The 24,712-nt window shown below is 49.5% G+C and overlaps 1 protein-coding gene across 9 annotated transcripts in view; it reads left to right on the top strand.

Moving 5' to 3' along the window:
- The window catches only part of PRKAG2 (protein kinase AMP-activated non-catalytic subunit gamma 2), a 203,446-nt gene extending 189,036 nt beyond the window's left edge, over positions 1 to 14,410 (top strand). For 6 of the 9 annotated variants that reach the window (XM_053926706.2, XM_053926707.2, XM_053926705.2 and 3 more), the window contains 7 exons: positions 100 to 154; positions 1,151 to 1,277; positions 3,908 to 4,073; positions 4,542 to 4,579; positions 5,833 to 5,979; positions 10,318 to 10,411; positions 13,266 to 14,410. In XM_053926706.2, coding sequence (XP_053782681.1) covers positions 100 to 154; positions 1,151 to 1,277; positions 3,908 to 4,073; positions 4,542 to 4,579; positions 5,833 to 5,979; positions 10,318 to 10,411; positions 13,266 to 13,297 — 659 coding nt within the window. In that variant the 3' untranslated portion in view covers positions 13,298 to 14,410. The remainder of the gene's footprint in view (positions 1 to 99; positions 155 to 1,150; positions 1,278 to 3,907; positions 4,074 to 4,541; positions 4,580 to 5,832; positions 5,980 to 10,317; positions 10,412 to 13,265) is intronic. The other 3 variants (XM_053926711.2, XM_053926713.2, XM_053926712.2) reach the window with 1 other exon arrangement.
- The last annotated feature ends 10,302 nt before the right edge of the window (positions 14,411 to 24,712 follow it).

Raw genomic sequence — 24,712 nt, 5'->3', positions numbered from 1 at the left:
TAATCTTATTATCTATAAATTGCAGGGTATTTTGATTTATGTAGTCATTGCAAAGAGCAAATGTGTTACTAATTACATATTTTCTTTCTGTAAATACAGAGCTTTATTTACAAGAAACATTTAAGCCTTTAGTGAATATATCTCCAGATGCAAGGTAAACTTGTGAAGTTTTTCTCCTTTGAAAACCTTCATTCAGATTCATCTGTTTTATTGCCATGATTGGTTGGTGGGTAGATTTTTTTTTTTAATCCAGATAAGGGCCAGCCTCCTTAATTCCACATACTAAATTCAGGAAATCGTGGGTGCGGAGGATCGGTAATGGGCCGGGGAGATGATGGTCACCCCGATCCCCTGAAGCAGAACCCTTGCGGGGAGCTGGGTAAAATGGCCGGTTCCCAGGCCCTCCTCCCACCAATGAAAGCAGTCCATGGAGAGCTGTGCCCGGGAGTGCACCTTAAAACACCTGCCCCGGTGGTTCTCGTGCACCCTGAAGTTGAAAAGTCAGTCCCTGTTCGACCCGGGTCCTAGGCGGTCCCAAAGAAGGGGCTGCACTCTCAGAAGTCCCCCAGCCCATATGTTTGGATCCAAGCCTCCTGGGGCGGCCCTGGTCCATGTCCACGTTCGTACGAAAGCATTCTTAACTCTATAGGCTACTACTGCAAAGAAGTGGGATGTTGATTTTTAGTATTTCATTTCTAAGTACCAACAGACAGATTAATAACACCTGCCGTGCCTCCTGGTTAGTGGTCACAGGAGAGGCCAGCGGCCAGCCCGGGGGGCCCCGCGGCCCCCAATGCCGCTGCCGCCCACGGTGTCTGTTAGCTTTCCCAGGGCTTGGCGTCTGTCGCTTCTCAAATAAAAGCAAGAAACGTGCTACCGAACAATTGCTAGAGATGCATAGCTCACAGTTGTGTTTGAGGTTAAATAACGCAGACCGTGGCGGGGGCGGGGGGGGGGGGGGGGGGGGGGGCGGGGACAATATTTACTGCGGTCTCCAATTTAAAACTTTCCCGAAACGCTGTTTTGGGTCGGTCAGCGCCTTATGATTGTATTATGAAGACACTGGGAAACGCTTTGAAAGCTGGGGTGGTCCGAAGTTTTCTCATTTTTCCGGAAAGCCTCCTAACCACTTTCACGGCTCTTCCCACAGCCTCTTCGATGCCGTATACTCGTTGATCAAAAATAAAATCCACAGATTGCCAGTTATTGACCCCATCACTGGGAACGCACTTTATATCCTTACCCACAAAAGAATCCTCAAGTTCCTCCAGCTCTTTGTAAGTAGTTTCCCGTGTTTCTAAAGACATGGTCGCATCTCCTTGATCTAATCCACTTCCAGTGCGGTGGGTCCCATTGCCCTCGGGAGAAGAAATCGTCAGGTTTGAGGCCTCTCAGCCTTCAGTTTCTCAGCGTTTCACTGTCTGAACTGTATGTTTTCAAAGTTGATTCCAGTTAAAAAGCGATCACCTTTTTCAGGGCAAGTGGCAAAAGAATAAAACCGTTTGGAATCCTCTGTTTACGTGAGGATATTCTACCACCTAAAACAGGAGGGGAAATAAAGCAGTTTGCCAGTCAGTCTCACGAAGGAAGTGCTCCCCTAGGTAGATTGAGTTGCTTATTTATCACGACTTGTCTTAGGGCGCTTTATTGGCGCCGTGGTTTTGGAAACACGCACTCACCAAGTGCTGTCCCCAGAGTTAGCTTCCTGTTATTAACGGCAGCAGTGAGAGGAGAACCCAAAGTGAATAAAATTTCAGCAGGAGAATACCGTGTTGGTCCCAATGAGCGCTGTGTCACCTGCAGGGGCCCCACTGAGTTCGAAATGAGACAGTTTCGTAATCCTGCAAAACTTAAGACCCAGTTTGGTCAGTGGGTTTCAGAGAGGCCCAGAGGGACCAGGGCATTCAAGTTTTTCTTCTTAATGAAAGGCACTGAACTTGACTTTTTTTCCTTGTAAGGTCAGCTAGAACAGGGGGTAGCCTCATTTCATGGTGCCAAAGAGACCATTTCAAGAGTCTTTTTTTTTTTTAAGAGGTTAACAGACATTAAAAAGTGCATCCGATTAGCACTCCCATTTGCCTCCCCACAGCTTCACATAAGGCGATGGCGTGGCCTCCTGGTGGGGGCGGGGAAGGAGCTGGGCCCTGCCCCCGCCTCCTCTGCTGGGCCGGGCTCAGAAGGTTCAGGCCCTGGGAGAGGCTCCTGCCCCACACGCCAGTCACATATGGTAATAGTTTACATGGGAAAATAACAGTCTTCCCGTTAAAATTAATGATAAAGAAGGTAGCAAGAAGAGTCATTTACCAAAAAAAAAAAAGCATGAGGTTCGGTAGAAAGACAGTTGTGGAAGGAGAATTAGGGACGTGTGGATGCTGTGGACCAGACTTGACATCACGTGGCCTGGCGCGGCTGCCCGGGTCCGAGCTGTAACAGCACCGGGCGGGCATGAGAGGCCCACAGTCTTAACCCATGGAGCCCCCAGGGAAAGTATTTTAGAGTAACATTTACAGTAAGTCAGGCGCTGTCCTAAGCACGTCACCTGATCAGTCTAGGCCTCGCCCCTACCCTCTCAGGTATTTTTGTTACTCCCGTTTCATAAGGGGTGAAACCGAGTGAGGCTGAGTCAGTGCCGCGGTCCCCACAGACAGTGTGACCAGCAGCCTGTCCCAGTCCCCCACACCCACTGTGTACACGGGCACCCGGCTCCCCCAGTCTCCAGATGGGTTCTAGTCCTCCCTCCCCCCACGGCTCTGCTGCCGCAGGGAAGGGGCCACAGGGTGAGACCGGCCTTTGGTGTCTCTCCTAGGAAAAGTCAAGGTCGCCCTGCTGGGCCCGCCTTATATTTGGGCCAGTGTGGTAATTAGAGTCATTCTGTTAGAATAGTTCAGTAGCTAGAGGTTTTCAGGTCACAACACAGAGTTTTAAAGAAGTTTCAGAACCTGGATTTTACTAAGCGGTGGCCTCACTGTCCGAGAAACAGGAGCGTTCCCCTTGGAGACAGCCGACAGTCGCCTCAGCGTGCAGGATCCAACTGGGTGGCCCTGCCATGGGCTGGGTGACCTAATAGGTCTTTCTTTTTTTTTCTCTAAATCTCCAGGAGTCTCATGATTTGAATGTTGATGAACTCTTTGACTTGAACTTTTTGTTTCTTCTAACTGTTCATCTTTTCCTGATAATTATAAGGTACACCAAGAGGATGGAATCGACTATTCCCTCTCTAAAAGGTGGATTTTTGAAACCGTAGACCTTATTTTGTTTTAGTCAAGCGCGATCCTCCACTTCTCTCTTTTGCCTTCTCCCTCCTCCTTTAAAACAGCCATGAAAAACAAAAAAGTTAACTTTTAAGGGTTCTTTTTAATTCTGTTTAGTTGGCTTGTCTTTTATGCCTAGTAGACAAAAATGGGAGCCCTCTGAAGGAGAGAGTTCCGGACGTGGGTGGAGGTGGGATGGCGTGAGGGCGCGCTAGCCGCTCAGGGAGCCACCAGCAAACACGTGGGCTTGGAGACGCGCGGGTTCTTAGCATACGACCCAGTGAGGGCCGCAGGACCAGGGATTTCCCATGAATACTTAAGAATGAAGGGTTCTTGGTGGCTTCTGGGTTTTAGTTTCAAAAAAGACCTGTTGTTCCCTTCCATCCTCTTTTCCACTGGGTGCAGAGAAGGGGAAAAATGCTACAGTGCTAGTGCTTTGCAGTATCTTACTAAGTAGTTAAATGTAAGAGACCTATACACTAGGGGAACAAAAGAAGCTCTTAGCCTGTGGCATTTCCGCATTAATTCAGACACCCAGGTGGAAAGTTAGAACAGACTCACCTAACGTGTCGCACTAGTTTCTCATTCGTGTGGCCACGTGAACGTGGAAGGGGCCCGTTGAGCCTTGAGAGCCTTTGTCCTTCCCTTCTGTGCAGATGTCCGACATGCCAAAGCCGGCCTTCATGAAGCAGAACCTGGACGCCCTGGGCATCGGGACCTACCACAACATCGCCTTCATCCACCCCGACACGCCCATCATCAAAGCCCTGAGCGTGTTTGTGGAGAGACGCGTGTCCGCCTTGCCCGTTGTGGACGAGTCAGGTCTGTGTTTGGCCTTGAACAGAGGCGACGGTGCATCTCAAGGAGCGTTGGGGTGCTGTCACACGGCCCCGGCTCCTGGGGTGTCCAGCCTTTCGGCGTCTCTGGGCCACACATGAAATACGTTGTGACACGTGATCACAAAAGAATCTCATAATGTTTTAAGTAAATTTACGATTCTGTGTTGGGCCGCAGGCTGGACACCCCTGGCCCAGCCCGTGTGCTGAGCAGAGGAAGAGAACATTCAGATCAGGGCGATAAACTAAGTGCCAAGGGCGCTCAGGATAGTGAGAATTGTACACTGGCTTGTTTCACTGTTTTCATTAAGATAGGACTTCACGTTCATTTAAAAATAGACACGTTTATTTTACTTGGCAATATGTAATTCTTAATCATTACCTAGTTACGGCTGATTTTAAATGTAATTTTGTGTTCCTAAGACATGGTGCTAACATATATTTTCATTTTTAGGAAAAGTTGTGGATATTTATTCCAAATTTGATGTAATTGTAAGTATTTTCAGTGTTGTTAAGTCTGCCATCTAGAATGTTTATTCTTTTATTTTTTTTTAAGATTTTATTTATTTTAGAGAGAGGAAGGGAGGGAGAAAGAGAGGGAGAGAAACATCAATGTGTGGTTGTCTCTCGTACATCCCCCAACTGGGGACCTGACCTGCAACTGAGGCATGTGCCCTGACTTGGAATCGAACCGGCGACCCTTGGTTTGCAGTCCGGTGTTCAACCCACTGAGACACACCAGCCAGGGCTAGAATGTGTTTAAAACATTAAATAATCCGTTTTTGTGGTTTTCTGTAATTTAATGACTTCTAGCTTTTTTGAGTGTAAAGATCTTATCAAGAGAATTCCATAGACTCCCCCAGGTAACTGCACTTCTAATATCCATCAGTTTAGCAATGCATAATATACGAGCAGCATTTTATAACTCCCCCATCTGTTCAGTACATGCAGCGTGTACCCATCACCGCAGCATGTGTGTGTATTTGAAATGGTCGTTTTCTACGCAGGGTCCTTATTCATTCCCCCAACGGGCACATGCTCAGTGCACGTGAACTTGGTGTCATTGTTTGATGATTGGGGACAACTGTCCTAAAGCAGACAGCAAATGGATTAAATAGTGACGTGAAGTCCTGTGTGAATCCCTGGTTCAGCTCTGCTAGGTTGACTTGGGTGCTGCATCTCCCTACGTGATGCTTTTTCTCCTCATTCATTTTAAATGCACTTTCTGAGAGTCTGCCGTTATTTCTACGAAAGGGAACTGAAACTTCGGTGGCCCCGTCCGGCTGTCTCAAAGCCTTCTGTTTCATCCTGTTCTGCTCAACATAAAAGACACCAAACAATATGTGTAAATGCTCGATGGAATTTCGGTGGGTGGAACCTGCTCAGATTAATCAGAACCCCGAGGGGCTCCTGGCACGGGTTCCCCAGCCCTGTGGCGCTTCCCACCCGAGGTCGGTCCACGTCTCAAAAGACTCCTTATGCAGGCAGGGAGCCGTGCAGGCGAGGACGGCAGGGCGGAGGATCTTTTGAGGGACATGTGGTCGAGTTAGCAACGTGGCCTCATGATTCAGGGCCACCTCATGAGCCTTAATGATGACTGTGAAGATGATGGCAGTGCAGACAGCAGCCTCTTACCAGCTGTGTGTGCCGGGGCTGGGCAAGCATCCACGGGTTTAAAATCAGGCTGCTTTATGCTTACTCATTCAGGTCATCAGCGTGTGATTCCCTCTGTTGCTTCATTACAGAACCTTGCTGCTGAAAAAACGTACAACAACCTAGACATCACGGTGACCCAGGCACTGCAGCACCGTTCCCAGTACTTTGAGGGCGTCGTCAAGTGCAATAAGCTGGAGATACTGGAGACCATCGTGGACAGAATAGTGCGAGCGGAGGTGAGATGGCTGTTCCAGGGTCCTTCCTGCCCCCCCACCTCCGCCCCCCACCCCAAGCCACACAAGCCCCAGCCAGTGAATGGTGCCTTAGGGTTGTGAATCTCAGGACCAGCCTGGGGGGGCCGCTGTCTCCCTGTGCTGGAACCTAGCATGTTACCGGCACATAGTAGGTCTTCTCTACATGTTCACTGAATGGAATTTTTAAGTCCTAATATCATAGTTGAATCGGGTAAAATGGTAAGATACTCTCATGGTTTAGAAAATATATTCTTGTGGAAACCGAAGTCCCAAGAGCCTTAAGTTCCCTTAGGGTATTTACGAACTGAAAGCTAAACATGCTGAATTACATGGTTTTAACAAAGTAAATGATAAAATGTACTCTGATTTTTTTAAGTAAAAGTATAATTTCTCTCTTCCCACCGGTACCTCTGTCTCCTGATTCAGGTAAATAGTACGTGTCTGGTGACCCTCTGCACACACGTCCCGTTACGCTCAGCGCCTGCAGGGTTGCCCGGCGTGCTGCGTAACACTCTCCATCGAGGGTGAGCGAGGTCATTTCACAGCACACCTAATTTGGCATACCTGTGCCTAAGTCGTCTCTTTTTCTTTCTTGTTGGACGGGGAGAGAAATACCCTGTTCATCACCCTAGGGCTGAAGGATGCAGCCGTGTTCCTTCTGGGACCAAGCCCTGATTAGGCAAAATCAATCCATCATGATCAGCGTGTTTGGGTGCTTGTTCTGAAGGCACGAATACAGCCAAGAAGAAAAGTGCCCAATTGTCCCTTAGGCTAATAATGGGCAACTGACCTGCTTTCTGAACATTTCACAGGAAGGAGGGAGCCATCATTAGAGAGGCCGCCCAGCCCTCTTCCACTGCATGCTGACAAGTCCCTCCCTGCCCTGGCCTCTGCGGAGGTGATGCCCCAGCTTTACCTGCTGTGGCTACTAATGTGTTTCCCTGGAATCTCAACAGGAAGTCATTCCTCCTTCTACCTGAGTGTAGCATCCATCACTACTTGTTTTACAAAGGAGTTTAATTGACTCAGGAATAGGTAATTTTATGAAGGTCCTTAGAATTATGTGCCTTTTGAAGATTATCAGCAGAAGTAGATCAGGGATCCCTCCTTTGTGTAAGCAGAGTGGACATCCAGGTGGTGGCATCCTTTATAATGACTAAGAATCGTGTGGTGGGGGATTCTGTTGCTGTGGGTAGACACGGACCATGTACCACCAAGAGGAAAACCAGCTGCTGCACCCAGTGTGACTCTGCAGTAATACACACGCCTACACGTGGACGAGCGGCTAGAGGGACTCGCACCCCAGCGTTCACGTGTCTGCCTCTGGGTGACCGTGTCCTGGTTGTGCCAAAGCTCCCCCGTGTCCCTCAGCACTCTGGCATGGGCATGTGTCACCGTCGGGAAGAAGAAAAAAGTAGCTGGCCGGTTTTCGAAGTTCATCGGGTGGACAACAGAAATCTCATTACAATACAAAGCAGGTCATCAAGGAAAGTAAAGATGTAATTAATCAGTTTCTTAAGTTAACCTTCCTGGCTTTTTTCCTCGTTAAAATAATTCCTTTCACCAGGTGACTTCTCGGCAAGGAGCAAAGGCCGGTTTTTAGCTTTGACATACTGAACGGTTTGATAGGAGAAGTGTATGCGATATCAGCAATAGTTCGGTTTATTTGGATGACCTAAGTGTGTCACTGGCTTTTAGATTCCTCAGAGAAGGGATATTCGTAAAGTGTAGACTCGGCAACAGAAGGCAAGAAAATCCTTTTGGCGGTCATTTCTGTGTAGGAGAACTTATTCTCCGGGACAGGTGCTTTCCCCTTGACCTTCAGTAGCTCAAAAGTGGTTGACATTAACAAAACGTAGAGCTCTGTCCTAGATGGAAACCATTATTTTAATCTATCATTATTATTGTTAAGTAATTGTGTAGTTATATCATAGGATTATTGAAGAACCCAAGTTTTTTAGAGAAATGTATAAAAGAAACATATGTTGTTTAGCCCAAGAGAGGTGACGGTGATTTTTTTAAGCCCAAAGCAAGCTAGGGTATCAAGAGCGTCACCAAAAGGGTCATTGCAGACAAAACTAGAGAGGGTGCCAGGGCGGCGGCAGCTGGGAGGACCCTGAACTCGCCCCTCCCGTGGCCACACCCAAATACACACCTCCAAGTACATGGCAGGTCTGTCCAGAAAGTATCCAGCCACGTGCTATGGAACATAGAGACATTTACTGAAGAAGATACAAGAAACACTGTGCACAGGACAGTGACACCTCCGTCCCCTGCAAAGTAGGCACTTGGGACCTCACACCGTTCTCCCAATCGCCATCGGCTACTCTGTCATATTTTACTGAATCTCATCGACAGTCTGAAATCTCTTCCATTTCAAAGGTGATTTTAGTTCTGGGAAAACCCAGGAGTCACAGGGCACCAAATCTGGGCTGTAAGGGGGCTGAGTCACCTGGGAAATTTGATGTTTCACCACAAAACTGCAAGAGACGTGATGTGTGAACAGGCACGTTGTCGTGATGAAGCTGCCGATCACCAGTTGCCCACAGTTCTGGCCTTCTGTATCATCCGAATAGCTTCCGTGGAGGAATGTTCAAGCTTAACACAAAATATGATGCAGATTCATTGCTCTACTCGCTCAGTCATCTTGAATGCGACGGCCACACAGTACACAGGCTCACTCAACATGTCTACGGCCCCCACTAACAAGTACAGTGAAGTCGTCATTATTCATGCATGTGCATTCCAGTCCTCGCTCCTTGGCTGCCAGATGACTTCGATGTCTCAAAAACCGTTCTCGTTATACGAACAGTGGCTGGACTTTTTCCAGGCACACCTCACATACGGAACAGCTGCTGAAGAACAGATGAGCACCAGGGCGCGAGTAGAGAAGGCCGGGAATGGCCGCCGCTCTCCAGGGTTGGAGGACTGTGAGCGCCACTGTCCACATCCCCGTCCACCCCGGTATCCGGGTGCTCTGGCCCACCTGCAAGATCCCCACAGACACGCCCACAGCCCATTTCAGCCCCCCCACAAGGGAGCAAGCAGCATCAACAGGGTGTCGCCCATGTCCCTGGCCCCCCTGCGCAGGGCCACTCTAGACTGGCAGGCCCACCTCCAGGCACCGGGAGCGCCTGCTCGGCTCCAACCAGCCTGCCAGAACCACCTGGCACACAGCCTACCTGGAGGTCACAGCTGCTTTTTTAAGGCTGAGAAAGAGCACTATTTTGTCTTAAGTCATATAAGCAAACATAGAAAGTCAAACAAAGTGAATAGAGAGAAGACTATCTCAAATGAAGTCAGAAGAAAAATAACCCAAGGAAATGGAGGTAAGTCATTTCTGTGATAAAGAGTCGGCCGTAAGGGTGCTCACTAAACCTGAGTGGAACAGAAGGACTTCAACAAGGAATTAGCTACTAAAGAACTCAGCAGAGTTGAAGAACACAGTAACTGACATGAAAACTACTCTGGACGGGAGGACTCAGCAACAGATTAGCTACCACAGAAGAATGGAATAGGGACTGGGGAGGCAGACTAGTGGAAGTCAACCACTCAGAACAGCAGAAAAGGAAAAAGATTTTTTAAAAATGAGGGCAATTTAAGGAAGCTCGGGGGAAATATCAAGCACAAAGGCATTCCCATTATAAGGATCCCAGAAGGAGGAGAAAGGAACCAAAACTTTATTTGAAGAAATAATGGCTGAAAACTCCTAACCTGGCAAAGGAAATAGACACCCCAGTCCGGGAAGCACAGAGAGACCCACACCAAGTCGTGTTGTATGAAGCAGGAAAAGTGAGACATGAACAGATAATGTTTAGGTGGCAAGAGTAAAACAACTACTTAAATGCAAAGGAAACCCATAAGGCTATGTATGGCCCTGGCTGGTGGGACTCAGTAGGTTGGCTGTTGTCCCGCAAAACAAAAGGTCATGGGTTCGATTCCCAGTCAGAGCACATGCCTGGGTTGCAAGTTTGGGCCCCTGCCAGAATGTGTATGAGAGGCAACCAATCAATGTCTGTCTGTCTGTCTGTCTCTCTCTCTCCCCCCACCCCACAACCCCTATTCCCCCCGCCACAACCCCTATTCTTCCCCTCCCCCTCTCAAAAATAAATAAAACCTTTTTTTTTTAAATAGTCAAGCAGATCAGCATTGCATTTGAACATTAGAGCCAAGACCTTTACGCGGTTCTGTGCTGTCACTCCCTGTCGCTTGTGGGATGCAGTCACTGCAAAGCATACAAAAGACGGGTTTTTTCTATTTTCCATTTGAAAACTTTGTATTGCGGCTTGCTCACATGGCCTGCTTTTCTCTTGTTTGCAGGTCCATCGGCTGGTGGTAGTCAATGAAGCTGATAGCATCGTGGGTATTATTTCCCTGTCGGATATTCTGCAGGCCCTGATCCTCACCCCGCCAGGTACCAAGCCAGTTTCTGACCTTCACCTACTGAGACAGAGAATCGGGCACAGCACGCTTGTCCCCCTACAGGGTGGCCTTCTGCACCTTTGTCTGTAAACCATTGTCATTTTCTCTGTGGTTGTGAGGTTTTACTCTTCTCCTTGGGTGAGAGAGAAAAGTCGATAGAAAGCATTCTGACTTAGCCTATCTCTGCCCAGCCGTGCCCAAATAATCAAGGATTCGTTGCCAAGTTCTTTATAACTTTTTCCATTCAAAACCTAAGGCCTCTTCGGTTGTGTTTTAGTTTTAGCACTACTAACCGGAAAACAGGAGGCAAAGTCTTTGGGTTCTCACTGTTGAAATCTTCACCCACACCTCAGAAAGAAAATAGGCTTTCTGGATTTTGAATATATAAAACAAAAGACCAAAACACAACTTTTTCCATGAATAGTGTGTGGAAATTACATTAACTACCACACAGCATCAATGGCTAAGCTCATTTTTGTCAGATACACTCTGAGCCCGCCCAGGGGTCGCAGCCAGGGAGCGCACGGCGGAGAGGAGGGGCCTCAGGAGAGAGGAGTTGGTGTTTCTCCTGTGTGGGGTGGGCCGAAGGGGTCCTAGAACCAGCAGCTCCCCCCGCCACCCCCCACCCCTGCTTTCTTCTTTTTCTTCCTCCCCTCCCTGTCCCCCAGGACATTGGCCACACAGACCAAGGCCAAGGCCAAGACGGAAGACTAACTCACATGTACTTTGAACTCTTGGAAGTTAAACATTACAGTATATGTACTATGGTATTGATTTTTCTTCCGTTCAGAAATCAAACTAAAACTGGTTTTCACAGTCGACCTGTCACCTAAAGATACCCACCCTGCAGGACTCCCTACCTCCACCGAGTGGGAACCCCAGGGCCGTCACTGCAGTACAGCAGGGACTCACAGGCCCGGAGTAAGCCGGACCTGGGCCTCGTCAGAAAGGCACGCTGAGGACCCCGCCCACACCACACAGGGCCTGGCGTGGTCACTTTAAGATTTCGGACAGTGGAGAACAGGAAACCCATGATAATCTCTGTAATCACGAAATGCTGCTGGGGGGACTGAGTGAGTGTGAGATCGTTCATAGCATTACGTTATAACCTAAAACTGCAGGTAATCTGGATACCTGTGAGCAGAAAAATGGGCGTTTTTGTTCCATTCATCCAGGGGAGCACTACAAGCGTTCACCCCAAACACACCGCAATAAGGACGGTGGACGACACCCCCAGACAGTGCCCAGCCGAGGGCAGGCCCAGCCCCGAGAGGGATGGCATTTATAGACAACCGAATAGCTCCTTCCCATACGACAGGAAGGGGCCACCTCTCTGGGCAGAATCGCCCACACAGGCACAGAACCGGCACCTTCAGCAAAAGACGCCCCTTTCCAGGCTGGCCCTGGGCCAAGGCACACTGTTGTCCCAGTGGAGTGAGGTCTCGCCTGTCCCTGTGGCCGAGGTTCTTTGTGCGCCCCAAACTCAGAGCAAACAAGTCAAGTTCTTTATCCTCTCTCTGCCTTCGTGTCGCAAATCACGAGAACATTGGGCTGCACAAGTTTAAATTTCCGTCCAGATTTGGTATTTAAAAAATTCCAAGTCCTCAGTGCTCCTCTGTGGGGAGGGAGCTGCTATACAGCTGGAATTTGAAATGTCTGTTACCACGGAGGTGATGTTATAAAGATAGGGGTAGCTGAGCTAGAACCCTTCAGAGTGTGCATGATGCTGTATACTTAGGAAAACGCTCTGTGTTCCTAATTACTGGACCACAAGTAAACCCTGGGAGCAGACCGCTCAGGGCGCAGGGGCTGCTGGGATGAGGTCAGCAGCAGGTTCTGATGCTCACATGCAGCCAGCCAGTGAGCCTGGCCCACGTGTCCCCTGGGAGATGGGTGAGGTGGGCCAGCCGCGCTCCTGGTGGGGCCTCCGTTCCTTCCACGAGAGAACAAGCAGGCCGACCCGGGCCCTCTGTCCCTTCAGAGACACTGGAGTTGAAAGCAAAAATGTGAGTGAAAGAAAGCTGTTTGTGCACGGTAAGGCCCCAGATTCAGGACCAGCACGGCTGGGTGGGTGTTTGTGGAATAATCAGGAGGCACTTTTAAAGCATCCGCTGCGAAGTACCAGTGTTATGCTTTGCACCGGGTAATGGACGCCGTTCCCCAGGAAGGGCACTGATCCAATGTGAGAGTTTCTCTTGCAGAAAGTTTTTAGCAGAAGTGCGTTGTCAGACTTAACTCAGACTCTCCAAATGCAGCTAAGGAGCCACACGTACCACCAGTGAGTCAGCAAGCAGCCTGAGGGCAATGGCCACGGTTTTTTAGCCCCGTTTTCAAAGACTGTTAGTCCCTTTCAAAGGTTGGGGGTCTGAGGGGAAAATAGGGGGGCAGCTGCCGTGACGAGAAAAACAGTAGCTCTCTCTGCTGCCCCATTCTGAAACACCCTGGCCGCATCCCGTGGGCGCTGTGTGCGATTATCCTTAGTCATGTTTCAAGCCTTTTTTGACACTTTTACGTGCACAGTGGAAGCGCTTTGCACCTTCACTAAAACATAACACGCACTTCTGTTAAAATCCTTCAGCAGCAGAACCCTTTTCCGAATTAAGCCACGCGCATTTAGAGTCGCGATATGTAACAGATTAAAAACGTGCTGGCGTCCTGGTGGGTGGGGCTGGGGAGCCTGGGGACCTGCTCAGTCCCCTCGTCCCCTGCATCCTACCAAGGCCCTGCTGGGTGCGCAGAGACCCTCCCCACCCCAGGGTGGAGGACCCCACACACAGCTGGCAGGGAGCGCACACACCGCTACCTTGGATTCTGATGTCGCTTTGAAACTTTCCCTCTTCTGACAGGTGCCAAACAAAAGGAGCCGGACACTGAATGACCTCAGGGACCGGAGGCGCCCTTATAGGACCTGAGTGAAGAGTCTAGGTCACGCTTTGCCTCATCCACACTGACCACCATAGAAGAGAGGAAAATGGCCAAGAACGTGTATCAGGGTTTAGCGATGAGTATTCTTTCCAGTGACATTGAAACTAAGCGTAAAAAAAAAAAAGAAAAAAGAAAAAAAAAAGATTGTGTGTGTTTGAAGAGTCGGGCCTGCGTTGTCAAGGCTGTTTCCAGGCCTCTGTCTGGAAGATTTCAAACGCTGTACGTCTAATTAAAGTGCGCTGTGTCCTGAAACGTTTATCACTTTTCTTTTCCGAGAGTCCACTGGCACGGGGACAGGTTAACATGGCATAAGGCAAGCGTGTGGCACACTCAGACCTAGTGCCTTATGTCAGGACAGCGACGCGTCCCCACTCCTGCTGGGGACGGCGTGTGCGTGTGCGACGTGACACAGCTGGCGTGTGAGTCTTTGAACCTTCGCCAAATCAGTTTCTTTTTCGTTAGATTTGTCAAGCACTTGTACTCTGGGCATAATGCTGGCTTCATAAAATGCTAAGGACCGTGTTCTATTTCAGTGTTCTGGACTGTAGTGCAGCGAGACTGCTGCGCAAGAGCTTTATTTATTCCCCTTCCCTGCACTTTCTGTACGCGTCCTCTGGTGGGCGAGCGTCGCCGTGCCCGTGGATAAACCATCGGGGGGTGCTTTTTAAATGGCGGGTGGCCCGTTGTTTACGTCTGGTCCTGGGAAGGACGGCGGCTGCTCAGACAGCCGCTGGGTGTGCAACACTGGAGTGGGAAAGCGTGTGTAAACCCGCTCCGCTGGCCCGGGAAGCCCGGCGCCGGGAGGACGTCTGTTTTTCCTTGTGTGTTGAAATGTAAAACCGTGCCGTCTGGGGGACTGCCCACGCAACCGTTTCTGTAACTCTGACTGTGGCAAATGCAGTATTGTCGTGCGAGTGAAGAGAAACACAGCGTTTCCGAGTGTGAGTGCTCCCAAAGTGTTCGCACTGTACATATGAGTATCATTTGTTTTGGGGGGTTTTGGGGTTTTTTTTTTCAGATTGAAAAATTAAAATAAATCTTACTATCTACCATTTTGTGGAAGAAGTTCTTTAAAATACCATGTGTTTCATCATACATTCATTAAAATTCCATATGCTGTTCCCCACTTAAGACATTCCTCCCCCAAAAAGGAGAATGTGAATTCTCGTGTCCTCCATCCATCGAGCGGTTGCGGGGGGCCCTTAATGATCCGATTCCTCAACTTGACATCGCCCCATCATTAAATAGAACGCGTCCAGTTTAAAACTGCCGTGCAGACTTTCTTGTGCTCGGATGCCAGTCTTTTCCCTTCCTAGTCAGCCAGACACGAGAGCGCGTTTCCCCTTCGAAACCCTAGGGGTTGGGACTGCGGCGTGGGGACTGCCTGGGAGGAAGGGACAGGCACAGAGCTGCTGAAACCGGGCCGTTTTGAAACTCAGAGCACCTTCTCAACCGGCCCCTTGTCTGCGAAGCCACACGAATGCCCGGGGGACAGGGCACAGGGCTGTGTATCTGCTGCCACCGGAAGAGTCTGGGAGGGGCCCTTACAGAGAAATGTGTCCTCGTTTCCCTCCCCACAGGGCCCCAGCACGGCTCTGACCCTCCCTGAGAGGACCCCTGATGGGCTCAGAGTCGCGTGGACCCTTCACGCACACCGGGGCTTGGAGCAGACCTGTAAGTGTTGCCTCATCTGGTGCTTAGACTGCCACTACCAAAGGCCCCTTGTCCCCTTGTCCCCTTGTTGCTGTCTGAGTCCGCGTCTGTTCCCCGGGTGGTCAGCGTGCCGCTCGGTGTCCCTCCGCACGTGGCAAACGAAGAAGTCCAGATGAAGGGTTTCTAAGGGGAAAGGCCTAACAAGGGTGTCCAACCTTTGGCGTCTCTGAGCCACACTGGAAGAAGAGTTATCTTGGGCCACACATTAAATACACAAATACCAATGAAAAAAGTTCTCAATGTTTTAAGTAAATTTACGGTTTTGTGTGTTGGGCTGCATTCAGAGCCACCCTGGGCCGCAGGTTGGACACCCCTGGAAACGGTTCAAGAGAAACGCCCACCCCCTGGAAACCCTGGATAAGCCTCAGGTGTTTGCGCGCCCTGATCACTGCGATACCCACTGGGACCTGTGGGCAGAGGGCTCGCTTGGCACCAGTGGTGCCCCCAGCAGGGACTCTGGTGGCCTTCGCACCCAGGAGGAGCTGCCGACATCTCAAAGGGCTGCTGTGAACAAATACGAGTGGCGACGGAAACCCAAGAGCGTTTCGGAAACACCACACCTGCCCCAGCGATGCCCACACCTGTCCGTTCTGTGTTGTAGGCTACTCTCTCAAGAAAAACATTGATTGAGCTAATACCATTTCTTAGAACATTTTCTCAGGGACACATTTGCGTGAGCAGTCCTCTTAACTGCTTAACCAGGGGACATCTGACCCTGGGGGCAGGGAGAAGGGACATGTGCTGCCGGCATCTTGGTGGGTAGAGGTCCCAGATGCGGCAAAATGACCTACACGGCGCAGAGCAGCCCCCAGACGGACAGCCCAAGGTATCAGTGATGTTGCGGTGAGGAACCTGCCCTGGACAATTAGAATGTTAAGGGTATATTTCCAGTTGACATTTGTTACTTTCTGACTCCACCTGTCTGTAGAGAAAAACTCAGCTGGCAGATTTTCTGGAAAAAGCAACAATTGACACATTCACCCACAAATAAGCACAGTCCATCTGACCTTTGGCAATTCCCTTCAAAGCATTTCACCCAAGAGGGAACCTGGCTCTGCATAATGGCGCTCTCAGGAGAAAATTCCCACCCACAGGGAAATCCTCAGAAAGTGTGTTTTACTCACTTTACTGTCATAAATGTGAAACACACTCCCAAACTTTTTCACATAAAAGTCCCCGCAAAGCTGGCATGATTGTAAGTCCACGTGTGGAGCATGCTTGACGCACCTTCACGCGGACCCGTGAGAAGCATCCCCTGTGGACAACCTGTCCTACTTCTTAGCGCAGGGTGTTGAAGCTTGGCCAGCAGGTGCCGGCCTCCGCAAGGGCATGGCAACGTAGTCACTCAGCCCCCAAAGCACACCGAGGCTCCTTCCTGCAGGAAGGACAGGAGAAAACCTGGCACCCAACTCTCTCTCTTGCGCTTGATGTGCTGCTGACCTCTCCCTATGAGGACTGTAAAGCAGAATCTGAAAACCCGAGGAAATGCGGCTCCGACTTCCAGGTGTCTCCTCCCCACCCCCAAACCCGCGCCGCCACCCCGATCCCCGATCCCGTTTGAGGCCAGCGCCCTTCGAGGACCCGTCTCACAGCTGTGCCCACTCGCCACTGTCGGGAACGCCTAACACCCTGCCCTGCCCCGCGGTCCCGGGCTCTGGGCAGACAGGACAGTGGTCACCGCCTCGAGTCCGAGAAGGCAGCTGAACACTGGCACACGCCACAGGCCTGAGGCCACCGCGCATTGCAGCGCCCCCTGGCCCTAGTGAGAAATGCCCCCTAAGCTGGCTCCCAGCCTAGCTCACAACGTCCCTCCCGTCGTCCTCTTGAGTTGTGCTCCGAGGGGCCTGTGCAGAGTCAGGCCCCAGGCCGAGCACCGTGCTGCTTTGGACGTGGCGTCAGCGCCCAAGACCAAGTGGGAACCTCGAACTACTGCCCACGAGGCCTGGCAACTTCCGAGCCGGTGCAGGGCCGGGCGAGGCGGTGCCAGAGCCAGCAGTCCTGCTTCCTGGTGCTGCCACGCGCCCGGAAACCGCAGCCCCGGCGTCTGCTCTGAGCTCTGGTGGGTGTGGGTATGCGCATGCGCAGTCTGGAAACGCCGGCCCCGGGCACGGTCGCGTGGACGTGGTGGTCTGCTGAGCCCTTTCAGGAGGGTAGCAATGCCCTGTTCGTCTCACCCTGGCAGGTCTCTGGCACCTGGTAGGCGCCATGTGGTTGGTGAGTGGTTGGTGGAGGCCAGGACACCCAGCAGGATGGTGGGGCCGGTGACATGCTCGGGTCATACGAGGCTTTGCCGTCTGAATTGCCCCTTGATAAAGTCAGGACACGCAGTGTCTGTCATCTGCAAATTCAGAGGCAGCCCCTCCTCCAAGCAGTACAGGGCTCCCACCAGGACATGCTGAAGGCAGGCCCAAGGGCGAAGGTATTGCCCCCACCACAAAGGGCACTTCCTTATCTATCTGGGAAGGGGATGGTGCCTGTGGGCCCCCAGGCAGCGCCGAGGTCAGGAGAGAGCTGCCCCCCTGTGAGGGGTGCCAGCGGGCCCAGCCGTCAAGAGCCCAGAGCAACGCGGACCTGGGAGGGGCCCCCTGCCCTCCAGAGAGTGGGCAGTGCCAGTCAAAACCCCAGCAGGCTGTTTTTGTAGAAAGTGACAAGCAGATTGTAGCATTTGAATGAAAATGTAGAGCACGTAGATTGGCCACGGCTGTGAAAAAGAAAAGCAAGTTTGGAGGGATAAAACTATCTGATTTCGAGATTGATGAGACAGCCACAGTAACCAAGGCAGAATGTGGCTGTGAAAACAGACAGATACGTCCGCGGACCAGACAAGTGTCTGGAAACAGAGCCACCCCTACATGCGCCACTGAAGTTTGGCAAACGTGCAAAGGCAGTTCCGTGGAGAAAGGAGAATCATTTCAACATATGGTGCTGGAGCCATTGGATACAGCAGGTCCTCAAATAACATTTCCTTTAGCACTGGTGAGAAAAAAAAATGGGTTCCTGGCCAAGGCCACATTTTTCTCGTGTCTGCATGGGGTTTTCTGGGGACCCTGGTTTCCCCCTACACCCCAGAGATGTGCGGTGGGGTGAACTTGAACTTGAGTGTCTCCAGTGACCTCGTCTGAGTGTGGGTGTGAGTGGCCACTACAACCCCGTCACTCACTGAGTCACCAAAAATTGGATAAATACTGCAATTATCTTGTTTTTCTTCATCTTTCTTAAATGTGTGTGAGGCTCACGCTTACTTTAATGCTTAATATTAGAAGTGTTTTGGGTCTTTATGTGTTTGCTTTGGTGATGTTTCTGTGACCAGAAATATGCCATAGGAACTTAACTCTTGTTTATATCAATAAGTTTTGGTAAAATTGAGTTCATTACATGTCGGTTTGCTTAAAGTCACAGTTTCCAAGAACCTATCCAAGACACTGAGTGAGGACTTCCGTATCCATGAGCACAGAAGGACTTTGGTCCACACCTTTCACCGCATGCAAATATTAAAACAAAGTTCAACAGTTTTCAGAAGATGCACAACCCAGAATTTTGATAACACACCCATAATGTCCACTCTAAAATAAAAGTTACTAGGTGTGAAAAGACACAAAAGTATATGCCCTGTAATCAAGAGAGAAGTCATCCACTAAAAGCAGACCCATGAGTGACCCAGATGGTACAATTAGCACAAAAAGATTTAAAAGTAACTATGATAAGAATATTAAAAAACCTAGAGAAAACACAGGTATGTTGGGTAACAGAGAATTTCAGGAGAGAAATGGAAACTGTAAAAGAGAACCAGATAGAAATCCTGAAAAATATGTTATTCAAAAATTTTTAAATCATTAAACTAGGAAGGAGAAAACAGAGAAAAGAATAAACAAAGGCTCTTTTTGGTAGGAAGCTATCAAACTCTCTGATATGTAAAACTGGAGTCCCAGAAGGAGTGGAGAGAGAATATGGGGCAGAAAAAAAATACTTAAACAAGTATTGCTTGGGAAATTGTCCAAACTGGATCAAAACCAGTACCTCACAAATCTAAGAAGCTTGATAACCCTTACACAGCACAAAAGCAAAGAAAACGACTCACAAACACATCATAGTCAACTCTGAACACCAAATATAAAAAGAAAATCTTAAGGCAGACAGGGCAGGGGATACATTCCATAAAGGAAATAATAACATAATAGCTGGCTTCTCACTGGAAAAAAGCGGAGGCCAGAAGACTGAAGGAGGACCGAAACACTCTTACACACACACACGCGTACACGCACACACACACATGTAAAACTGGTGCAATCTGAACAGGATCTGAGAGCCGGACTAGTTCAGTCTGTTGGTTTCGGTACTGTGCTGTATTCCTGGAAGCCGTTACCACCCAGAGAAGAGCACTGTAACTAATTTTGAAAGTGCCTGCTAATCTGTAATTACTTCAAAATAAAAAATGGAGAGATAAAGACAATTTTCAGAGAAATCAGTTGTGAATTTGTTGCCAGGAGACAGCAAGAAAAGCTACAGAAAGTTCCTCGGGCAGAAGGGAACTGGTACAGCCGAGCTCTCAAGCTCCCAGGTCTGGGAGGGCGTCACACGGTGACTTCCTGCCAAAGGGAGAGAGAAAGAGTCACTTCCTGGAGGAGAAGGCTGACACACTGTCCCTGAGCCAGGTGGCCAAGGTCAACACCCACGGTGATAACTCATGCCGGCAACAGTGGGCTTGCTGCAATGGGACGAGAACAGCTCTTCCCTGCTGGCTCTTCCTCCCAAAGCCCCGCGCTGAACCCCACAGCTTCGGCGGGTCCCAGCTGAGGAGCAGCCTACAAAACACCTGACCAGCGCTCCTCAAAACTGTCCAAGTCACCAAAACCCAGAAGACTCTGAGAAACCATTATGTCCGAGAGGAGCGTAGACGGGTGACAACGTGGTGCGGTATGCTGGACAGGGTCCGAGGACAGAGAAAGGACAGTGGGGGACTGAGGAACTCTGAATAACGTATGAGCCGTAGTCAGCAACAACGTGTCAGTATTGGTTAATTAGTTCTAACAAATGGGCCACACAATATAAGATATTAGCGTTGGGGAAGCTGGGTGCAGGCTGTATGGGAACGCTCCATACCATCTTCACCACTTTTCTGCACATCTAAAACTTCTCAAGAAAACAAAGTTTATTTTAGAAAATGAAAGACTTAAGGAATTTAGAAACCAACTGCACTATATGGACTTTATTTGGATTCTGATTTGAACAAACAGTGAAAGAAAACTATGAAATGTTGGCCCTGGCTGGGTGGCTCCATTGGTTGGAGCATCACCCTTACACCAAAAGGTTGAAGGTTCGATTCCTGGTCAGGGCACATACCTAGGTTGCAGGTTCAATCCCGGTCAGGACATACACAGGAGGTAACCAGTTGATGTTTCTGTCGCACATCAATGCTTCTCTCTCTTTCCGCCCCCCTCTAAAATCAACAATAAAAAATATCCTCGGGTGAGGATTGAGAAAGAGAGAGAGGGGGAGACAGACTTGAATAGTCTGGGTGGTATTAAAGATTCCTTCATTGGTTTTGTTTATGATATAAAAATGGCATGTTATATTTTTTAAAGAATCATCTTTCAGAGAAAATACTGAAATATTTATGAATGAAATGATATAATGGCCAGGATTTGCTTGAAAATAACCCATGGGTGGGTGGGGGAAGAGGGCAGGGTATAGGTGAAACAGGGTGGTCCATGACCTCATAAATATTGAAGCAGATGATGGGCCTGGGGCTCATTGCACTAATCTCTCAACTTTTATACGTGCTTGAAATTTTCCACACATAAAACAAAGAGAAAAATGTGTAAGGTCTTCCTTAGTGTTTTGGGTGCTTAGTTATTAATATCTTGCTATTTGTTAAGGGATACTTACAACATCATTATCCAATATCAAAGTCTAATACTAATGATAGTGGACATGAGTCCATATGATAAATACTTCTCTGGCCAATTCTTACTTTTTTGTAAAAATTGTTGGTCATTCTCATGTCAGGTAACATTAGATGATCGTGTGTACCTTCCAAGTGGCTGGCAAGAGCTCACACAAGGAAGAGGTGGTGGTGCTCACATTTTTCCCAAGTATAAAGTGCTTACACTTGCCCTGGCTGGTGTGGCTCAGTGGATTGAATGCTGGCCTCTGAACCAAAGGTTGTTGGTTCAATTCCCAGTCAGGGCACATGCCTGGGTTTCAGGCCAGGTCCCCAGTAGGGAGCATGTGAGAGGCAACCACACACTGATGTTTCTCTCCCTCTCTTTCTCCCTCTCTTCCCCTCTCTCTAAAAATAAATAAATAAAATATTTTTAAAATATAAAATAAAATGCTTATACTGCATTTTTATTCTCATGAATTTATGGTCCCTTTGAAGGACTCAAAATTTTAAGACCAGTGACCTTTCTGTGAGATTGAATTTCGTTTAGCGGAACTTGGGTAATACATTCTACAGCCCCTCGGAAACAGACATGTGAAAAGCAGTACATGAGAATATTCCGAGCCCTAAACAGCGAGGGCAACGCTGCCAAGTCCTTACTGTTGTGGAAGGCCCCCAGGATACCTCTCGGACCAGTCAAGACACGCCACCCCCTGTCATGCAGGCTGTGAGGGGCCGTGGTCAATCCATGCACTACGCACTGGCAAAGCTCCATTACTTTTAAAGTAAAAATGCTTTGAAACAGAAGTTCTGCACACCACTGGGAGAAACTCCAACAACAAGACAACTCTTCACACAGGAGGAGGAGCCAAGAGTCAGTATGTCCCTAAAATGGTAATTATATCTTTCGGTGGCTTAAGAACACTGTGACTAAATGCCACATCTGAGGCACATCTGAAGGCCATATGCAGTCCACGCCTCACGGGCTCAAGCCGACACCTGTTTTATTGCAAGGAATTAGCCACCCAGCTCCTGCTGAGCGCCCCCGAGGTGTGTCACACAGGCTCTCAGGCACAGGTGTTCTGCTCCAGCCCCCGCTGGTGGAAGTGCCTGTCAGGTGCGCCCTGGCTTGGGGACTTGGGGAGAAGGCCAATGTCATCCACACACAGCCCAGCAGAATCTGTATTTATACTTCCAGTGAAACTTTGTTGATGATTTTATAGTTGATATATTAGTTTTTTTAGGGCTGCTGTAACAAAACACCACAAACTAAGGGCTTAAAACAACATAAATGTACTGTCTCACAGTTCTGGAAGCCAGAAGTCCAAAATCAAGGTGCCAGCAAGGCTCCCCCCCGAAGTCTCTGGAAGAGAATCTTTCCTCACCCTCTCCAGTGTCTGGTGGCCCCAGGTGTCCTTGGCTTGTGGCAGCATTGCTCCAATCTCTGCCACTGTTGTCACGTGGCTTGCCTCTGTGTCTGTGTGCCTGAAGACACCGGTCATATTGGATCAGAGCCCAGTCTACTCCAGTATAACTAGTTATCTCTGCAACAGCCCTACTTCCAAGTAAGATCCCATTCTGAGCAGGACAATACTTCGACTGTTACAGGACATTCAAACCCTAAGAGTCAAGAACAGTTTACAACCACTGCATAGGCCCTGTCCTGAGAGCTCCTTGCTGAGCCGACTTCCGCCCTTGTGTGTAGCTTACATCCACGGGCTTAGGGCCAGCTTACTCCACTTCCGTCTGCTGGGAGCACTCCACGCATCACTATACCTCGGGGTTCAGGCCAGACTGACCCCTGGCTTCAGAGAAAAGAGGATTTTCTGTCACCCAAGTGTACATCGGGGACTGGCTAGGATAGCCTCATGCTAGGATGCTGAGGGCAGGCTCCTAAGGCCCCGCTGAGAAAACCACGTCCTACCCACAAGAGCAGGCCCTGTCCCCTCAGCTCCAACAAGGTAACCACACAATGACACGACCTTGGCACGTTTCCCCAACCCGCACCCTTTGATTTGAACAACACCCTCTGTGACACATAACAGAGCGGTCTCATTCGGCTTGTGCCAAGATGAGGAGGAGCCTAGTCTTTTCCAGTCTTCCTTCATCACTCGTTTTAAAAACCAAGTGCCTTCATGTCTACTTCATCGAGGGTCACTCCCTCACGTGTAAAAAGGTTAAATAATTTCACAAACGTCCTTTTCCTAAAAACAAGGACAGCAGTGGTTTTGATTCTTCTCTTCCTTAGTCTAACCCAATGAAACTACAAAACAGATGTCGCTGGACTTGTGAAAGCTCACAGAAAGTTGCCCCAGCTGGTGTGGCTCAGAGGATTGAGTGCAGGCCTGAGAACCGGTTGGATTCCCAGTCAGGGCACATGCCTGGGTTACGGGCAGGGTGTATCTCTCGCATATCGATGTCCCTCTCTCCCTCTTTCTCCCTCCCCCTCTCCCTAAAAATAAAAAACTCACAGGAAGTTAACAGTGATCCCATAATAGTGCACAGTTCACAGATAACTGCCATTAACTGCTTTACCCACCAGTGGTGCTTAACTGGTTGATTGACAGGTATAGCATGAGCTTCTCACTGAAGAGATGATGGTGCCCTGGCCAGGTCGCTCATTTGGTTGGAGCATTGTCTCCTAACACCTTTACACCAAAAGGTTGCAGGTTCAATCCCAGTGTGGGTATGTACAGGAGGCAACTGATTGATGTTTCTCACATCGATGATTTTCTTTCTCTGCCCCCCCCCCTTCCTCTCTAAGATCAATAAACATCGTCGGATTAGGATTTAGGAAAAAAAGAGAGAGAGGTGATGGTCATTACTGAACCAATCATGTCCTCTCTCTGGAATCGACACGAAAGGATTCTGCCTTAACGCCAGCATTCTAACTCAACCAGGTATCTGGATGGGACACTCTCCTCTAATTCCTCACACCAGGAATCCAACCCTGTCACTCAGCTTCCAGGGTTCTTTCTCTGTACTCACTGGGAAAATTTGGCCAAGGGCCGGGAGGGCCAGTTGACCGCTCGGCCGGCCAACACTGTCCAACAGCCCGAGGACAAGGGTATTCGTAGGCGTGGCAGGCTGCTTTTTCAGCAAACTAGAGCAGAATGTCTCCCACGATGGAAGTCTCCCTGGCTGGAAATCTCCCAGTTCGCGTCCTCATTTCTCAGGCCTTCCTTTCCCATGACCAAGGCCTCCCAGGCCGGTGTCCCTTCCTGCCTTCGATATTGGTGCCACCCTAACGGCTCTTCACGGGCACCAGGAAAAAGGGGTCGTCAGTGCGCCTCCTGTGGGAAACAACGATTTCTGGAAAAGTCAGCCTACACCGGAGCTCCAGCCCAGCGGACTGAAATCCCCGGCTGGTCTGGGGCAACAACGCCTGGTGTTTAAGTTTCTGTACTGAGTCAGCTACGGCTAGTGTTGAAAATTAAAGGTGTGTAGACCTGTAAGGTGTGCGGGGGTCTGCATGTCCCAGAGTTGGGAGCAGAACTGATGAGGCGCACACTTTTTGAATGAAATGCAAAACATTTTGAATTAACACATACTCCATTCTTCCCATGGTTCTTCACTGCAGATGGCGTTTAATCACCAGCTATATCCTCAAACCCAGACTTATTAACGCCATTACAGCAAAAAGGCTAAAAACGGAAAACCCAGGAAACCCAAAGGCCAGCGGGTAACGGCGCGCCTTTCCTCTCGCGCCTTTTAAGGACTCAAGGGGGAGCCAGTCCAGCCACCTCTACGCACTTCGCCAATGACCGCGCCTCC

The sequence above is a fragment of the Desmodus rotundus genome, chromosome 6, assembly GCF_022682495.2.
Source record: "Desmodus rotundus isolate HL8 chromosome 6, HLdesRot8A.1, whole genome shotgun sequence".
Lineage (NCBI taxonomy): Eukaryota > Metazoa > Chordata > Mammalia > Chiroptera > Phyllostomidae > Desmodus > Desmodus rotundus.
The sequence above is the reverse complement of the archived record's forward strand: the minus strand, read 5'-3'. Positions and strand labels throughout refer to the sequence as shown.